This window comes from Sarcophilus harrisii, chromosome 1 (genome assembly GCF_902635505.1).
Source record: "Sarcophilus harrisii chromosome 1, mSarHar1.11, whole genome shotgun sequence".
Taxonomy (NCBI): domain Eukaryota; kingdom Metazoa; phylum Chordata; class Mammalia; order Dasyuromorphia; family Dasyuridae; genus Sarcophilus; species Sarcophilus harrisii.
In genome coordinates this window covers 403,445,405-403,463,120 of record NC_045426.1, presented here as the reverse complement: position 1 = coordinate 403,463,120, position 17,716 = coordinate 403,445,405, and the positions used below count along the sequence as shown (strand labels likewise).

General features: G+C 33.3%; 1 protein-coding gene across 6 annotated transcripts in view; it reads right to left on the bottom strand.

Annotated features, from left to right (window-relative positions):
* Positions 1-17,716, bottom strand: part of TRIO (trio Rho guanine nucleotide exchange factor) — a 276,800-nt gene that overhangs the window by 95,014 nt on the left and 164,070 nt on the right. For all 6 annotated transcript variants that reach the window (XM_031946133.1, XM_031946134.1, XM_031946135.1 and 3 more), the window contains 2 exons: positions 13,811-13,953; positions 12,089-12,188 (listed from right to left, as the gene is read on the bottom strand). In XM_031946133.1, coding sequence (XP_031801993.1) covers positions 12,089-12,188; positions 13,811-13,953 — 243 coding nt within the window. The remainder of the gene's footprint in view (positions 1-12,088; positions 12,189-13,810; positions 13,954-17,716) is intronic.

Here is a 17,716-nt window from a genome sequence, read left to right as displayed (position 1 = left end):
ATTATTATGAAGGATCTCATATCTCACAGGCTCATTCATTCAGGAACCTCACAAAAGTGTCTTGTGAACTAAAGGAGGTTTCATACAGAGTTAACCAAAAAAGTAATTTATTTGGTAAAAGAGATTAGGAATGGAGAAATTTAAAAGCGCTGGCAATAGCTACAATAGAATGACTTCTAAGCACAGCCAGTACAATTCCAAAAATAATGCTATTATATACCCCAGATCATCACCCCCTCATATTTCCTCTGTGCAAAATAATTTCATGAAGGTTTAAGGCTTGTTACTTAACCAATAATAAGACACTGCTTCTTCATACTTTACATTCAATTTTGTCTTGTTTTAAACCCCAAGTAAGTCTTATTTTATCATGTTCCTTTATTTTGGACTAAGTAATACAGTGAAATATGTACTAAATGGGGAAGGCTGTCAGTGGAAGATTCCCTTTCCATCTTTGAGGTACTATGATAAAAATTATCAGAGCATGACAAATGACAAACAGACATCTATAAGTACTGCTTATCACAAAAATGATCTGAATGAATGGGATGATTACTACACTTTCAACCATGTATCATACTGTAGACAATAGAATTTAGTTTTTCCTTTGTAAAAAATTGGAACAAACTCTTTTAAATTAATATGGATCCCATTTAGGAGAGTCTACAATATTATAGGGAAAGATAGTAACATTCTCCATGATAGTGGTAAATGCATTTGATGCAAGTATCCCTGTTTTATGCCTCCCTTGATGTCAGTGATAAGAAGACCAATGAACAAAGTTATTTCTATTACCGAATCTTTCAAGTACAGTTAGGCGACAAACTGGATGGAGTGTCAGACCAGGAGTCAGGATGATATCCTGGACACATGTATATTATTCTTATATTTTGTAATAATAAGAAAATAGGTGAGTTGGTAGTTACTGCTATCTTGATTGCCTTTTTCATTAGTGATAGTGTCTGAGATATTTCCCATGAATTTCAATAATCTTTTTCCCCCATATATCTTGAGATACCAGATAGCTCTCAACATCTTCAAATTTGTTCCACTTGCATCAAGGTCCTCTGAGAGTGTAAGATTTGGTCCAGCTACTTTTATCAACACTAGTTTCTTTAGTGCCATTTAGATTTCATATGTCTTAAGAGTCCAAATGTGCAAGCCACGTTATGATTTTTTGAACTACTTTACAGTAACAGTTCAAGATTATTTTTTTTACCATTTTTGGTTTATGTTCTTTTTTCATTTTCATCCTTAAATGTTTTGGGGACGAGTTAGCTTAAATGAATCTTCATCAAATTTTCTGTACATTTTTTCTCTCTAACACTTCTTGCTCTTTCTTATGTAAGAGTTGAACTTCCTTCTATGTTTAAAGTTCTATAAATCAGGTTATATTCTTTAATAAAATCTGGCTGCCATATTTCTCCAGTTGGGAAGTTTGCCACTCTGGCAAACTTTTAGATTCTTCTTGGCTTCCTCACTGTGGCAAATAATGGACATCAGCTAATCTGGTTAAGGAAATCATGGTAATTTGAGTCGATATCTGTTCTTTTGTCCATTATCCATTCTGGGACACAAATAACCTTTAAAAATAGTTTCAGTTAGAACTGCATTAATTATACATCTGTCTTTCTGTTTATAATTTTATTATGCCTTTTTATTAATATTATATTGTTTTCCACAAACAATCCCTAAAGTACATTTGCAACAGTAGGTGCCATTACCATCTGTGTAGTTTACTAACAAATAAAGAAGGATGTATGATTTACCTCAAATGATTTTAAACCAAAATTGTCCACTGTATGTAGCCTGTGTTTTGTTGCATTTTATTATTTTTAGATTGCTTATTTACATGTAAATGATTGAGTATATGATTCTTTGTTCTGTTTTCTTTCTTTTATGTATCAATTCATATAACTTCTTCCATATTTCTCTGAACTCTTTATATTTACTGTCTTCTATGGCAACCTGTATCTTCTAATTTTTACTCTTTTAACTTATTATTCATTTTGATCTTTTATATTTACTGATAATTGATTTGGAAAAGACTCTTAATATTGATAACTACTCATTTTCTAACTCTTGAGAAAGTAGATTCATTTTGTGTGCTATTATGCAGAACTTAGCATGTCCAGAGTCTCCTAGATCTCTTTTTGAGGCATTTATGATATACATCGTTTGTAAGCCTTTGCATTTTATTTTTTCTTCATTTTCACCCTCATTTTCCTCCATGTATCCTGTACCCAATTCAGGATTAAATACACTAAATATTACTGCATGTTTAATTTGGAGGGTCTCACTGAGTTCTTAGTAGAATTTTTCTACTTCCTCATCCTGTGAACAGATGTTGGCACATAAGCAGCAATTATCTCCATGGGTGGTCTTTTTGCTCATACTCATCCTGAGCAGTGCAAGATGAGATGACCAAGTTTCCTATGAAATGATTTTTATTGTTTGAATGTATAATAAAATCAACTTTGCCAACTCCTTTATTCACTTCTTAGGGGAGAATCCATGAGCCATTATTCTATTTAGTTACAATTTTCTTTTTTTCTCATTTCAGTTAGAGTAAAAATGTAATTTTTCATATGACTGAAGGTCTCACATTTAATATACCAACAATCAAGTTAATGTGTGTAGATAGTTTAAAAACTACAATTCCTAGCAGCTATGCTCCACTTTCTGTCACTATATCAAAATTACTTGAACTGAAAAGAGATCTTCATAAATCCAAAGGCCTGTGTATTTTCATTTGTTATGTGAATCACCAAAGACAAGAATTCATCACCTGGTGGTCTGTGTCTTAGGGAGGAGCTTCTCTGTTTTTTCCATAGGATATCTAACCATGATGCTTCATAAATAAAATAAGTAATAAGTAGCAATATTTGCTTCATTTGACTGCATATGCTTTTTTATGAGGATTTTCTTTTTTTCTTCTATAAGATAGGAGAAATAAAGAAAAAAATAAATACTTATTAATTTTAGTTTTAAAACTCCATATATTCTGATTAAAAAGGAAGAGAAATGCTGGGATAGATTTCCAAACAAATGGTTGAAATTTTAAACAGTTTTTTGTTTTTAAAGAGGTCAATCCTCTGCTATCCAGGAAACGCAATTTACATAAGAGTTCTGAAGAGTCACCACTGCATTTTATTTTCTGAAAGATTAATGCAGAGCATAAGAAGTTATTCACAAGGAGTTCCTGACATAGGTGAAAATTCAGATTCCTCTATTTTATGCAGCAAATTTTTCCTAATTTTACCTCATAAATGGATTACTATTTCAGTAGATAAACACCATTACTCAGTCATTTTGAATGGACATTGAAGAAAAAAATATTTTCTTTCAAGTCTGTAAAATTTCAAAAATGAATTATTTTTAAAGATTTAGTGGTCTGACAATGACCTTTATAATTAAACTGTTTTCAATTTATGTAAAGCAACTGGGCCAATCCAATCAAATTCCTTGATAAAAGAAAACTTTTTTGTTGATATTTTAAAAATTACATAAATTCCCAATTCCCCAGCTCAATTTTACTGTCTCATTCTCAAAATGATTTAAACAACTGCAGTTTAAATATACACACACCTAACATCCCAGAGGCAGTTTGTGCCAAGTCTCAGACCCAAGTGAATTGTAACAAGTAATTTAAAAAACCTATAAAAAATCAGAGTGATTTTACCTTAAATGCAACAAGACAACTTAATAACTGGAGAACCCTTCTGGCTTAGGTTAGCTTTCCTACAGGATACACCTGATGTTGCCAAAAGTTTTGGTGACTATCTTTGCTTCAAGTTGTTGTTGTGCTATCTATGTGCTATCCTATTTCTGCTTTATTGTTATACATGAAACACATTATCAAGTTAAGAGATGATATAGAACATATAAATGCTTGCTTCAAAACAAAACAAAGCAACAACAACAAAAAAAAATCACTGAATAACATAAAGAAGCAAATGTTTCAATTCTGAATTCCTAATTCGAATTCTATAGATGAGTTATTATACAGTCTACCATGTCTAACATGGAAACCTTTCCAATGGCAGATGTTCTTCTCATCTCCTACCACTGACAGAGCAGTTCCAAGGGGGAAACAAGTGAAAGCAATTTTATGGGAATAGGAGAATTTGTATTTAGAGGTAACTGGGAGTAGCTAGAATGGTAGTGTGCCATCTGGAAGCTGGTCAGGGTGCTTTGAGTGTGGTACTTAGGAGCAGAGGCTTTCAGTGTTTTCAGTATGTGGGCTGCAAGTGTGTGTTTCTGTGAAAGAAGATATGACTCAGTGTGGATCACTGGAAGCTGATAGCTTGAGGAGTGCAATTTGATAGTCAGAGAAAGAAAACAAGAATAGAAGGTGGTCAAACTCTGAGGTATCTTAGGGCTTGCCATGGATTTCCTTCTCTTACAAAGACATCATGGTGTGAGCCCAGGGTCAAAATTCTGATCTAGTTCCTAGTGTCCTAGTATATATATATATCAGTTCAATCAAATTATTCACGAAGAGCTGAGAGATCAGATTTTTGTATAGTGTATCATCTGAATCTAAACTTGTTTACAGCTATCTAAACTTGTTTCTGAATATGTTTCAAAAAGATTGCCTGGGAGCAGCTGATTAATCTACCAATGACCATGGACTCTCGATAAGGGAGAGTTTTTTCTTTTCATTAGCCCTTAGTATTGTAAGGAAATGCTTGGATAATAGTTACAATGAATGAATGAGAGCCCCAATAACTTCAAGATTCCCCCCCCTTTTTTCCCCATTGTTTTATCCTTGAGTACTCAAAACATGTAGAGGCAGTGAGATGGTACAATGTATAGAATCTTGGGCCCGGAATCAGGAAGACCTAAGTTCAAATGCGACCTCAGACACTTATTATCTGTATAACTCTGGGAAAATTAACAATCTCTATCTGTCTCAGTTTTCTCTTTTGTAAACTGCCAATAATAACAATACCTTCCTCCCAGGATTGTTGTGTAGAACCAATGAGATAATAAATGAAAAGGGTTTAGCAAAGTGCCTGGCACAGAGCAAGTGCCAAATAAATATTAGTTATTATTATTGTTAATACTACGATTACTACTACTATCAATAACAATTGCTATTACTACTAGCATTAAGTATCAGAACAATGACACACATGACATTATTCTGATTCTCTGTTTATGGCTTAGTGAGCTTTAAAGAAAAATTTAAATTAGATACCTATTCCTCCATTCCTCAGTCAATGTTACAAACTCATTTTCTTACTATTGTTGGTGATATGATGGGTAAAGACGAGGAAGGGTAACTCTGTCAGTGATCCCTGATCCTCTTCCTTAAGTCCCATGATCCTCTTCCCTGTTTTCTCTTCCTCTCTCTATCTCTATCTACTTCTACCCCCCACCACACACAATATTTCAGGCCTATATTGCTGAGTTCAATTTAACAAAAGAATTAATGGTTTCTCTCTGTAGGTATCATATAGTTTTTCTTTCTCCTCCCCCCAAAAGCCCTTAAAAACAGCCCAGTCAGATAAGTTTCTCAATTAATTTAAAACAATAAAAAACACCATCAGTTTTTGCTGTTAAAAAGAATAATTCTGTCCTAGATGTGCTAGATCCAGCCTTGCTCAATAGACAATTGCTTGTCTATCATATGCAAAGCACCAAGTAAGATAATGGATATCAGAGGATGGCGAAAGATAAAATAAAGAAGATGAAAATCTTGGTTCTAAGGAGCTTATAATCTAGTAGTGAAAACATAATTATTTATGAAGCATTGATACATATATAAATAACTACAGTATAAGAAGACTATGTGCCATAGGACAGGCACAAGGAATGTGTTTTTGGGGTTCAGAGGAGGAGGAGATTCCAACTAGTTGAGTAGATCAGAGCTAACTTCACAATGGAGGTGGGAATTTGAGTTTGGCACAGAAGAATAGAGAATATGTCTCCAGCTGCAAAAAAAAATAGTTTGGCTCAAGCATGCTATTAAATAATCTAGGAGTGGACAAATCATTGATTGCATCAGAATCTCATTGCTGGCTTTACCACTGTCTTGGAAGGTGGCCTTGAACATTTGTGCAATATAACCTTTGCCTCAGTTTCCTCATGTTTAAAATATAATTAGGTTCCTCTCCCTTCCCTAACCAGAGGAATGCTTTCAGGACAAATGAGCTCAGAATCTGGCAAGCACTCTAATGTTTCTAAAGCATTCTAATGTGTCTAATAATGACATATTTTCATGTGATCATTGTTACTTATCATATAAGAATTATGAAAATTGGCAGTAATAGGCATGGAGAAAGTTAGTGTAGACCATATTCTAGCAATTCCAACAAGCACAGAAAAAGAAGTATTTCAAAACTGATATTTTCATAGAAGGAAATGTGTTTGTTTAAGCTAAGGCTAAGTTTTGCTCTGATGATAATGTTCCTTAGGAAACTGGGTTTCTCTGGCACCTCCTCCTCAGCCGCCTTTTTTTTCCCTAGCAATCTTTAGTGCCTCATCTGAGAATTATTAAAAGCCCTGGTCAAATAACATTTTCCTTAGGAATTCTCCAAGAGGCTGATTCAATTCCTTCCCCCCACCCAACATCTGTAATGAAGCCAAACTCTGTACTAAAACCTAACCCACAACAGACATCATAAATTAAGTCAAGCAGGCAGGAGATAGTTAAATAGTTTTTTTCTTGCCAGATCAATCTGCTCTAATAATTTGTAAAGAGCTTGCAAATCGAGACTGCAAGCATATAATGGTAGAGGGGACATTATGATTTATCAAGAAGGAATGTTACCAAAGACAAATGACTGTTATGTTAGAGTCCAGGGAAACAGAGTATTTAAGTGAGATTACATTTTAGCTTGGTGAGAGCTTTGTTCTCATAGCTCTCAAAATATTTACCCCTTACGCTTACAGTCCTATCTTTAAGCTATCTATTCACTCTTTTAATGTATCCATTCCTACCAAAAAGTACTCGAAGTTAACAACAACAAAAAAACCAATGGCCTGTGAGAGAACTAATATTGTCGCCCTTTTAAATAAAATCTCATTGACTTCTATCTTGATACTGGCTTTTAAATTTACAGCACTGATTGTGAGCAAATTTAGTTTGACACAAAATGAAATTCGGAAGAACTGAAAGGTGGAAGAGCATTGTAATGCCCTGGTAGTATAATTCCTTTATTGAACTTTATGAACTTTAAAAAAAAAAAAAAAAAAAAAAAGCTGAGTTTAATTGGTGCCTTTTGTTTTTAACTACAGTGATTTCTGGAAATACCACCCCATCTCTCTCAGAGGGAGTGCTCCATAATAACAAAGAAAAGCAGGCAAACAAAAATATCCAAGGTAAATAACATTTTTCCCTGTGGTACATTCCCCTGTTTCTTTTCTGAAAGGACAGATCACTTTAACGAGTATTTTTAAATTTAATGGGTAGGATTGGAGGGCTAACACATACCCAAACTCCATTTATAAAAAGAGTGAGTCTTGGTACAGGAACAGGTAAATAAAGTATTATGACAGCCTTGTCATCACTAACTTTATTCCATAAGCACCTGCAAGACTCTCTTAGGGAACTCAAATAAATTAGGAAATAGTTCTAGAAGCAGATGTAGATTCTCTAGAAATTCAAGAGCTAAGAAATGAAGTTTAGAGGATAACAGATTGAAAGAAATGAAAAATAAATCAGAAACTTATAGCTATAAGGAAACATCTGAAAATCAATTCTTAAAAAAAAAAAAAAAAAAGCCATTCTGTAAAGACTCCCAGAAAAGGAAGATTAATTTCTGCAAACACACAACTTTTATTTTTGGAGAGAGATGGAATGTGGTGTCAATGTTGGGTGATAAAGTGACTTAGCTATATGACACATTAAAAGTAAACCCTGGGATAATCACAAAAATATTCATCTAAAAAGAAGAATGTAGGCAGTAACCAACTTAATAAGCAGTTGCATTAGAAATGTTCATTTCTAAGTGAATTTAAAATTTGAAATGCATTTTCTCAGAGACAATGTTGAAAATGGTTCCCCGTTCAGGCTATTAAAAAAACAAACAAAACCTTTACAAAATTTCTTGTATACACACCCTATTCTCCCTTGGTACTGCCATAACTCTAGTGAAGGCTCTCATCATCTCACATTGGGACACTTGCAATAACCTGGTGGTGGGTCTATATGCCTCTAGCCCCTCCCCTCTCAAATTCATCTTCCATTCAACTGTCAAAGTGATTTTCCTAAAGTGATGGTGCAACTATGATTCCCTCTCTATTCAGTAAACTCCAGTATATTGCTACTACCTCCAGCATCAAAAGCAAACTCTTCTATTTGTTATTCAAAGCCTTTCATAATGCAGCTCCCTCTTATTTTTCCAGCCTTCATAAACTAAACTCTTCCATGTACTTTTTTAAATCTAATGACACTGACCTCCTGGCCAAGAAATTCCATTTCACAGCTCTGGATATTTTCTCTGGCTGTCTCACATACCTGTAATGTTCACACTCCTCAAGTCTTTCCCCGGGCTTCAAGTTCCAAATAAAATTCCATCTTTTACAGGAAGACTGTCTCAGCCCCTTTTAATTCTACAGTTTCACTGAAGGTAATTCTACCTTCCATTGAAGGTAATTCTACCTTCCATATTGCAAGGTTTAAGAGTGAGGCATCCTCATATTCTGAAAAAACTATGTAAAATTTTTGCCCCTCCCTTTGTACCAGAGAAGTCTGAAATTAATAAAAAAATATTTATTGATGTTAATACAGCACTGCATGTATAATTTATGAGTTTATAAACTTTTTCAGTTTCATCTTCAATAAAACTGCTCCCAAATTTCAATATAATTTCTTATTTCTTATGCTGATCTGCAATAAGTTGAAACATATATTGAAAGCATGATGAGGAAAGTGGGATGTTGAAGGGATAATTATAGGGTCTTCCCTTTCTTTTTTATTTTCTATTTATTCTGCATATAGTTGCTTTGTCTATATTTGGTTGAACATTGTCTCTCCAATTTGATTAGAAGCTTCTTGAGGACAGGGCTTGTTTTCACTCTTTTTATATCCCCAGTGCTTAGGACAGTGCCCTTCACATAGTAGATGCTTAATAAATGTTTACTGATTTACAAATTGCCTTCCACACCTTTCCTAGCTCTCTCTAAGTCATGGCAGAATGAACTTGAACCAGCTCTAAAATGTTGATTTAGTTATTTATTAATGTAGTAATGTATTATGTAATTTCATATCAAGATTGATTTATTATTTTGATTATCTAGACTTAAGGAAGTGATGCAGAAAATGTTAACAATGAAGATTAAACTTAAAAGTGTGGCACTTTTCCTTTTATTGTTCCCCAGCCTCACCTTCTCACCCAGAAAGCTATTTAAACATTACCAGCAAATCCCTGTTTATATTTCAGCCTCCTTTTACATTCTCTCACCTGAATGAGACTCTCACCACTAAATTCCTGGGCTTTGACTGCCTCTAAACTTTAAGGGGCAGCTAAATGGCACAGTGACTAGAGCACTAGGCTTGTAGTCAGAAGACTTGAGTTCAAAACCTAGCTGCTTGCCTCAGTTTCTTCAAATATAAAATGAGAATAAAAGCACCTGCCTACCAGGATTGTTGTGAGAATTAAATAAGAGAATATTTGTAAAGCACTTAGTATAATGCCTGACACATAGTAAGTACTATATAAATGTTCACCATTACTATATTACTATCATCCTCCTCCTCCTTCTCCTCATCAAGGTCCACTCTTATACTTTACAGGGTTGTCTTAAGGTTATCAGTCTGTACTTACCACCCCAAAGCCCTTTCCAACTTTGACTTTTATATACCTTGTCTTTCTTATTAAGTTCCTTGTGAATCCTATTTACCTATTTTTCTCTCTCTCGTTTTTAGCATAGTGTCTGCAACACAATAAATGTTTAATAATAATAAAAAATTAAATAAATTAATTTAATAATTCCCTTTTATCTTGCCTCCTTCAAAAAGAAACCATACCTACTTTCAAAATATATATATGTACATGTGTGTGTGTGTATATATTATATATAATATATATATATATATATATATATATATATATATATATATGGTTTATTACATATGTGCATGTGTGGGTAAATATGTATATACACATATACATAAAAATATATGTATATATTTCACACTAGGGGAAAATTGTACTATTACAAAGAAAGATTCACTTATCATGCTAAAGTATTTGTGGCAATGATGATAACATGCCTCTTCTTCCCTTTAGGATTGAGTTTAATATAATCAAACAATTTTAATTTTAATGATTTAATATACTTAGTTCCCTATAAGAAAGTTTAAAAGGAATAGCAGTGAAAGGATGAATCTATGGCTTTGAGCTTTGCTATGTCATCCTTGACTTTTGCTGTGATTTATCCAGTGGCTTAGTTTATTGGAATTACAAATGTGTTTCTTTCACATTCAAAGTCTTCTCTCTCAGTTTTCCTGCCTATTCTAATTTCGTCATTCAGTACATACTAATGTTTTGAAAATTCTTTGCTTTCCTATTGTCTTTTTTGCTGTTTTTCCACATATTTAACTTCATTTGACCCTTGAATCTATTCTCACACATTCATTTTTCCTTTAAATGTTTCCCAGAGAAAAAACTTTCCCCACTGTATGTAAGTGGCCAGAGGTGGGGCCTGCAGAGAGAGAAATGATACCAGATGCTAAGTGCATTATGCCTGAACACGTCATTTATCTTCTGGTTATTATTATAACTACTAAGAAACATTTGTGGAAAGTCAAAGTACTAGGCATTGAATAAAGTAAAATAAGATATAGGTTTGGCTAAATGTGATCATGCTTTTGGAGGTCAAATCTGCCAGTATAAGAATTTAGGGGATTCCTAATTAAGTTGTTGCAGTTAAAAATTACAAAACTAGGAACGTCTTTAAAAAGGAACATCTCTCTAAAAAAGAATATTTTTATATCTCCTTACCTAGATTCATGATTCTTTCCAGCACAGAGCTTATGTTCTGAAATGCTAATCCTGGCCAATTTCTAGGTAAGAGGTACTACTATATTGAGGCAAAAAGAATCCCTTAAACAATACAATTTCAGCATTAAACATATTTCATATTTACACCAGAAATACTACACTCACTTTAGATTTTTCTCTGTGTAATTCTCTATGCAATCTAAAACTTTAATTTCTTTCTTTTTTACTATGAAATATTATATTAAAAAATAAAAAACAAAAAACTCAAACAGACTGGACTCACTGTGAATTTCTAGGGGACAGTGAGGCAGAAATTTTTCCTTTATATAAGCAAGCTGGTTTCAAAAGAAAAAACTAGACAAAGAAAATATTACTTATGGCCATTAATAAGTTTTGTTTAACAAGAATAATCAAAAATAAAACTCAGATATTCTACTTTAATGACTAGATTCAATCCTTCCTTTTATCCACATTCTTCCCATTCCCGCTTCCCTCCCTCTACACCTTCAGAGGTATACTTTCAATTAAGTATTTTATTTTATTTTTTTACATTTTAAGAAAGATACTATAAAACTGGAATCTATATCTCAGTTAATAATGGAAATTTCATTCATATGTATGCATTGTCATTTTTCATAAAATATATTTTCCCTTTCTATGTCCCCTCCCCCACTAATTAAAATGCTTCTTGGATTATACTAAGAAATAACTATATTTCTTCATATTGTTCCATTTTGAGATTGACCTGATGCCCTGAAACTAAATACTAGGGTATAAAGGAATTAAAAGTAATAAAATATGCTTTATTTCATTATTCAAGTTCCGCTTGTCTATTTCCTTAACTTATATTTATGTATCTGGGGAAGGACAAAAGAAAAAATTGTCTAGAGGCAATAACTGCAGAGTTGTTCCTACAACTTGAGATTTAAAACCTTTTCACCTTGACAGCATTTTAAAAGACTGCACATACTACTATACCACTGTACCATGTACAACGTTTGGCATATAGTTATGGTTCTAAAATGCTGATCATTTAATTGATGAAACATCTATGAATAGAAAAAAGGTTGCTTCATCTCACACTGGAAACTAATAATTGAAAACCATTGAATGTGGTTCTTTTTGTGACTTACTTTATCACTGTCCAGGGTGTTTTGAGAAGTACGAGAAGCAATTGAAATGGTATCAGGCTGGCTGCTGCCATCACCTTGACTGTCCAAATCCTCTCCATCCCTGTGAAGATAAAATTGACTTTTAGTTACTAGAAATGTTATTTTTTCTTCAGAAAAAAAGAACAATTTGAATCATTTATAATTTATTTGGAAATTAATAGATTTTTAAAAAATTTTACTTTTTTCCTTACGCTACAATATATACTACAAGAGTTAATATTTTCAGGAAGGATCCTTTTATCATAAAATGGAAAACCATACTAGAAATGGGACAGAAATAATTTTAAGTGACAATTGAGAAGGTAATCTGACCATATGTATTAAACAACTTGAATACTTTGGTAAATCTATGTCAAGGAGATGGTACTTCCTCCAAAAACAAAAATTATAATTTATCTCTGCCTCATCCTGTAGAATTTTTCTATGTGAATTTCTATAAGCTTTCCATAAAGTTTCTACCCCAAATATTAAAGACTTATAGTCTTTAATATTGTAGGGGTCACAATATAGCATTGGAGCTGTCTATCTTTGACTCCTTGCTTTGTGCTTATTGACTGGTCTATTACCTCTCTGTCATACATTTCATGGATGACTTCCAGGGTACAAGTCATAACTGGTGATACGCTACAACCTCTTTATTGTATGTTCATCATACATCACTCCATGCTTCTCGGATGTCCAGCAATTTTTATATCTTCATAGATCAGTTACATGGCAAGACCAGAAATATTTAAAAAGTATTGAAAAAGATGGGTTTTAATTTTAGGAAATCACTTTGAATGGTTTAAAGTGTTTAAGAATTTCCCAAATGCAATTAATCCTACTGCCTTCTTCCTATAATTCTGAATGACTCTCACTGTTGATCTGATATATGTATTGTATATATGTACTGATGGACTAATTCAGTGGAGTAATCAACCATTTGTACATTATAGTTTGAGAAGCAGTAATTCTTTATAAATTTTTTTGTTCCTCTGTGCTGACTGTTGGGAAGACTTCTTTTTAACATCTGTGGTGTAAGGAAGTTCAATTAGTATCATGTCATTAATAAACAAGAGCATCTGGGAGATTTTACCATCTAAATGGAATTCTTCTGATATTAGGATTTTATATAGAAGTTCCAGAATCCTCCATAACAGTGGCAAATCCCTTTGGGAGGTAAAGAAAGAGGTGTCTCCATTTCAGGTTTCAGTGATCATCACTGAATCATTATTTTAATGGCTCTATTTATCAAGGACTCTTGGATGATCTTAACATGTTTCTAGGGGATGCAATATTGACCTCTTCATTGTGAAAACTTTCATAATCTATAGAAAATAGTCATTGCTTATGTCCCATCAAACAATATCACATAAGTATCCAAAAATTGTTTTTGTTGTTTTGTCCTTTATTCTTCAAGGGAACCATGACATCAGGGAAGTGATACCATGACATGCAAAAGAATTGGATTTTAGTGAGGGAGGGCTGTACAAAATCACTTGCCTCACTTCCTCCTCCAGTGCCAGCTGGGTCCAGTGACCAATATAGATCAGGAACACTGGAGATAGCTCTGGTATTAGTAAGTGATGGAGGGGAAGGAGAAGAGTAGAACCTACAGAATTAAATAGGAGCCTAGAAATAATTCTTTATTTGCTTGCATTCTAATGCAGACAGCCATTCTGCACATTAAGAATGATCACATACCTTCTTCCCTTCTGTTTAGCTGTTGGAGCTGTTTTAGGAATATGAATTGGCTCTTTTAGTGCTCCTTTCAAATGAATGGTTCTTTCTTGTATCACCTCTCGAATATGCTTGATCCAGTCCTGCTTATTCTCTATACTGGAAGCCTAAAAAGCAAAAACTTATGAATATTTTGAGGCAGAATAATTCTCCCCAGAACTTAAAATATACCAAGACATATTATATTCATATAACACATATATGCCATTTCAATTTCTTGTTTCAAAAAAACCATACAATACAACCAAAAACTGTTTTTGCTTTTGTGATTAGATAATAACTTCTAATTTCTAACCATTTCTTTGCCAAAAGTATTTTTTATTTTTATTTTTTTGCAGTTGTACAGTCATTTCAGAAATGTCTAACTTTTTATGACCCTATTTGGGGTTTTCTTGGTAAAGATATTGAAATGGCTTGACATTTCCTTCTTCAGCTCATTTTACAGATGATAAGTTGAGGCAAATAGGATTAAAGTGACTTGTCCAGGATCATACTGCAAGTGGGTATCTGAGGCCAGATTTGAATGTGGGAAGATTAATATTCCTGATCAGGCCCAGCAGTCCATTCACTATGGCTTTTAGCTGAGATTTAGGTTTTGCCTTATGCTTACCTAATATTATGATACTTTCACTGTGTCTATCACCTGTCCTGTCCAACCTAAAAATAAGACTACTTAAGTGTCTGCAAAGGCCATACCTTTATACTTAGATAATACTTCAGATCCACAATAAAAGACAGTGGGTGCTTCTGTCATGCTCCCAAATCAATGACTTTTTTATTATCAGCATAAAAATCACAGAGAATAGGTCGTCTGGACATGCATTACAGTATATGAGTCACTAAAGAACAAACAATGGCCCCAGGATTAGAACTAGTCACTCCAACTGGCTCTTAGTTTAGGGCTCTGTCAACTGGTTCATTGTTTGGCTATTAAAATATGCATATTTGCTCTTTGATTGAATTTAAAATATCATTTTATTGCTCCATTAAAAACTTAAGAGAAATACTCTGAGAAAATACCTACCTATCATGCTTGACTTTTTTTTTTTTTTTTTTTTGCCATATGCATAAGAGATCTTTGTCCCATAAGAATTGATTTCTGGAAAGCATTATCCCACTACTACATGAAAATGATTCCTTTTAGAAATGATTGTCACAAATTATTTCGGACAACAGACAATGAATAACTAGAAAAAGATATCTGCTAATAAAAATGGACAAAACTGGTCTTGCTAAATAAACAAAAAATACCCCCAAAGAAAATTAAAACTAATAGCACAATTTTTAAACTGTCTATCCTTCTCTCTCTCTTTTTAAAAAATCAGTTATCATTTTTGAAAATCATCTACTACAGAAAGTAGTTCTATAGAACTATTTATTCTTTATAGCAGTAAAATAAATGAAGGGAAAGGAATGAGCTGGCCTTTGATTTCCTCCTTATTCCTCTTCTTCACTTAGTCTCTCTGAAATCTCACCTCCCCCACCCCCTTTTTCTAGCTCTCTTTCTTCCTCCCATGAAAAAGTATTCTCAAGAGAGTCAAAGAAGGAAAAAAACTTCGAAAACCTCTGATCTACTGGAATTGGAATGTCTCGTGAAAACAATCAGGAGTTAAAGAGATATCATCTGTGTTAGGGCAAAAAAGAAACAATTTGGCAGAGACTGGAAACAATCAGGAAAAGAGAAACTTTAAGCTTGTCTTGAAAAATTATAATGCCAATTATTTAAAAGGGACTTGTTAAGAATTGGATTTAGAAACAATTATAAAATGTTAATTTTTAAAAACAATTAGGTAAAAACAAAAAGGGGAACAATTTTATAAAGAAATGACTCATTTTCGATAACTGAGCAAAATGTTTCACATGCTGAAGGAAATGGCAAATGATTAGTTTTAAGCTATATATAGTACTATATATATAGTACTATAGGTCTAAGTAAATGGTAGATACATCGTTTCCTGGCTATGAAAGCAAACATAACAACTCTATGCATAGGAATTTCAGGTTAAGAAATTATCAACGATTTCCTCACATCATAGAGTCTTTTAGGTTCCCTGGGCAAAATTATGTTTTACTCTCTTGGAGAAAGTTAGAAACTCTTGCCAAAGATTCTGCACAAAGTATTCAGTTCCTCTGAAAATATAAGCTTTCCCAGAAGATGTTCACTCTGTTCACCCTCTGTAACATACAGGAAGTCTTATTTTTGAATTGTGTCATGATTCTTTTATAATATCTTAAAGGCACCATATTTGGCAATGATATCTAGAAAAATTTCCTAGATGCCTTTTTAAAATCAAAGAACATATGACCATTTCAAGAGAAGTATCTTTTCGCCCAGAGTTGAAGACAGGGGGTGGGCTCTACATAAGTTTTAACACATGCACATAAATAGTTCCCTCTTGGCCTCTGCACATGAAGCAGCTATGGCTATATATCTTTGTAAAGTTTATGGTCCCATAATACTCATACTCATAAACTTCAAAAAACTTAGAAATCACATTTACCTAATATTTAGCAATGTGTTAGCTGATTTGTAAATGACATTGTGCCAGAGATATCATACAAACCACTGACTCTGTGATTATCCAGATATGTATTGCTATATAATGCATTCCTATATGTAATTGGTCAAAATTAAGTAAAATAACAAGTTCCACAGAGGACCTGAATACTTATAAAATCAGTCCATATTTAAAGAAACTATTCAACAGAAAAGTTCTTGAAAGTACCAAAGACTAAAGTTTTTTTTTTTTTTAAACTTTTTTAAAGTCAAATATGAAATAGCTGAAATTCTGATTCACACACTGGAGGCTCATTAAGCATTTGGCTTTTCCCCCAATATTTCTCTGTAATAAATCTCTAGCTATATTTTTCCCAACCTCAGACATCCTTGAGTTGCTGCTTTAGTTTCTGGCCCTTCTAAAAACTCAGAAGACAGCTCCACCTGCATTTTTAAAAACTCTTTGTAGTTCTTCACTAAATAAGCCACTTTCCGACATGACTTTAAATAACTCTTCAAGAAGAGACTAGGAAAACCTAAACTTTTACCAGTAATCCATGAAAAAAAAATTATGCTACTTTTGATACCACATCCTAACGAACATCTCTGAAATTATCCTCATTTTTATAAAAGAAAAGTTAACAGAGAATGTGATTTCCCTCCAATAACCTCAAAGGAGTAAGCTAAGGACCTTTTATGCCAAGAGTTATCAAGAAACTCTGCATACTTAATGACCAATTTTTATCACTGTAGCCAAACCAGTCAGACATACGGGTAGAGCCTTTGTCAACATTTGGGAAACTATCCATCAACTTGTTAAGTCTGCAGTCTCAGGCCCATATCTCACTTCTCTGATTGCCTATAAAATCAGGCCTGTTTGATTAGCAGTATAGAAATGAGGGAAATAAAAATGAACATTCTCTCTCTCTTTCCCCCACAAAACTGAAATATAGCACCATTCATTAGTTGTATTTAGTCAATATAGGAGTTTTATTGTTAAGTTTCCAAGCAAGACAGTTACTGCTATTTTGAAAATCAAATGTTTTAAAAAGGCATATACATAATTGTGATACATATTTTTTCATATGAAACATATGCAAAAGGCCACTTCCCCCATTTCTCCCAGCTTTTCTCTCTTGCTGTTAAAGGCATAAACACACTTCCAGTTATGTAGATTTATAACCTGGGCAGTTATTTTCAATTCTCATGTGCAATTAATGACCAAGTAAAGTTGACCCAATCTCCATTATCTTACATTCAGTCACTCCTTTCTATTACCATTGCAAATACTCTGGTTCAGGTCCTCATTATTTTTGCCTAGATTACTATAATAACTTCCTATTCCTGTTCATTCCTATCTCCATTCCCTCCAA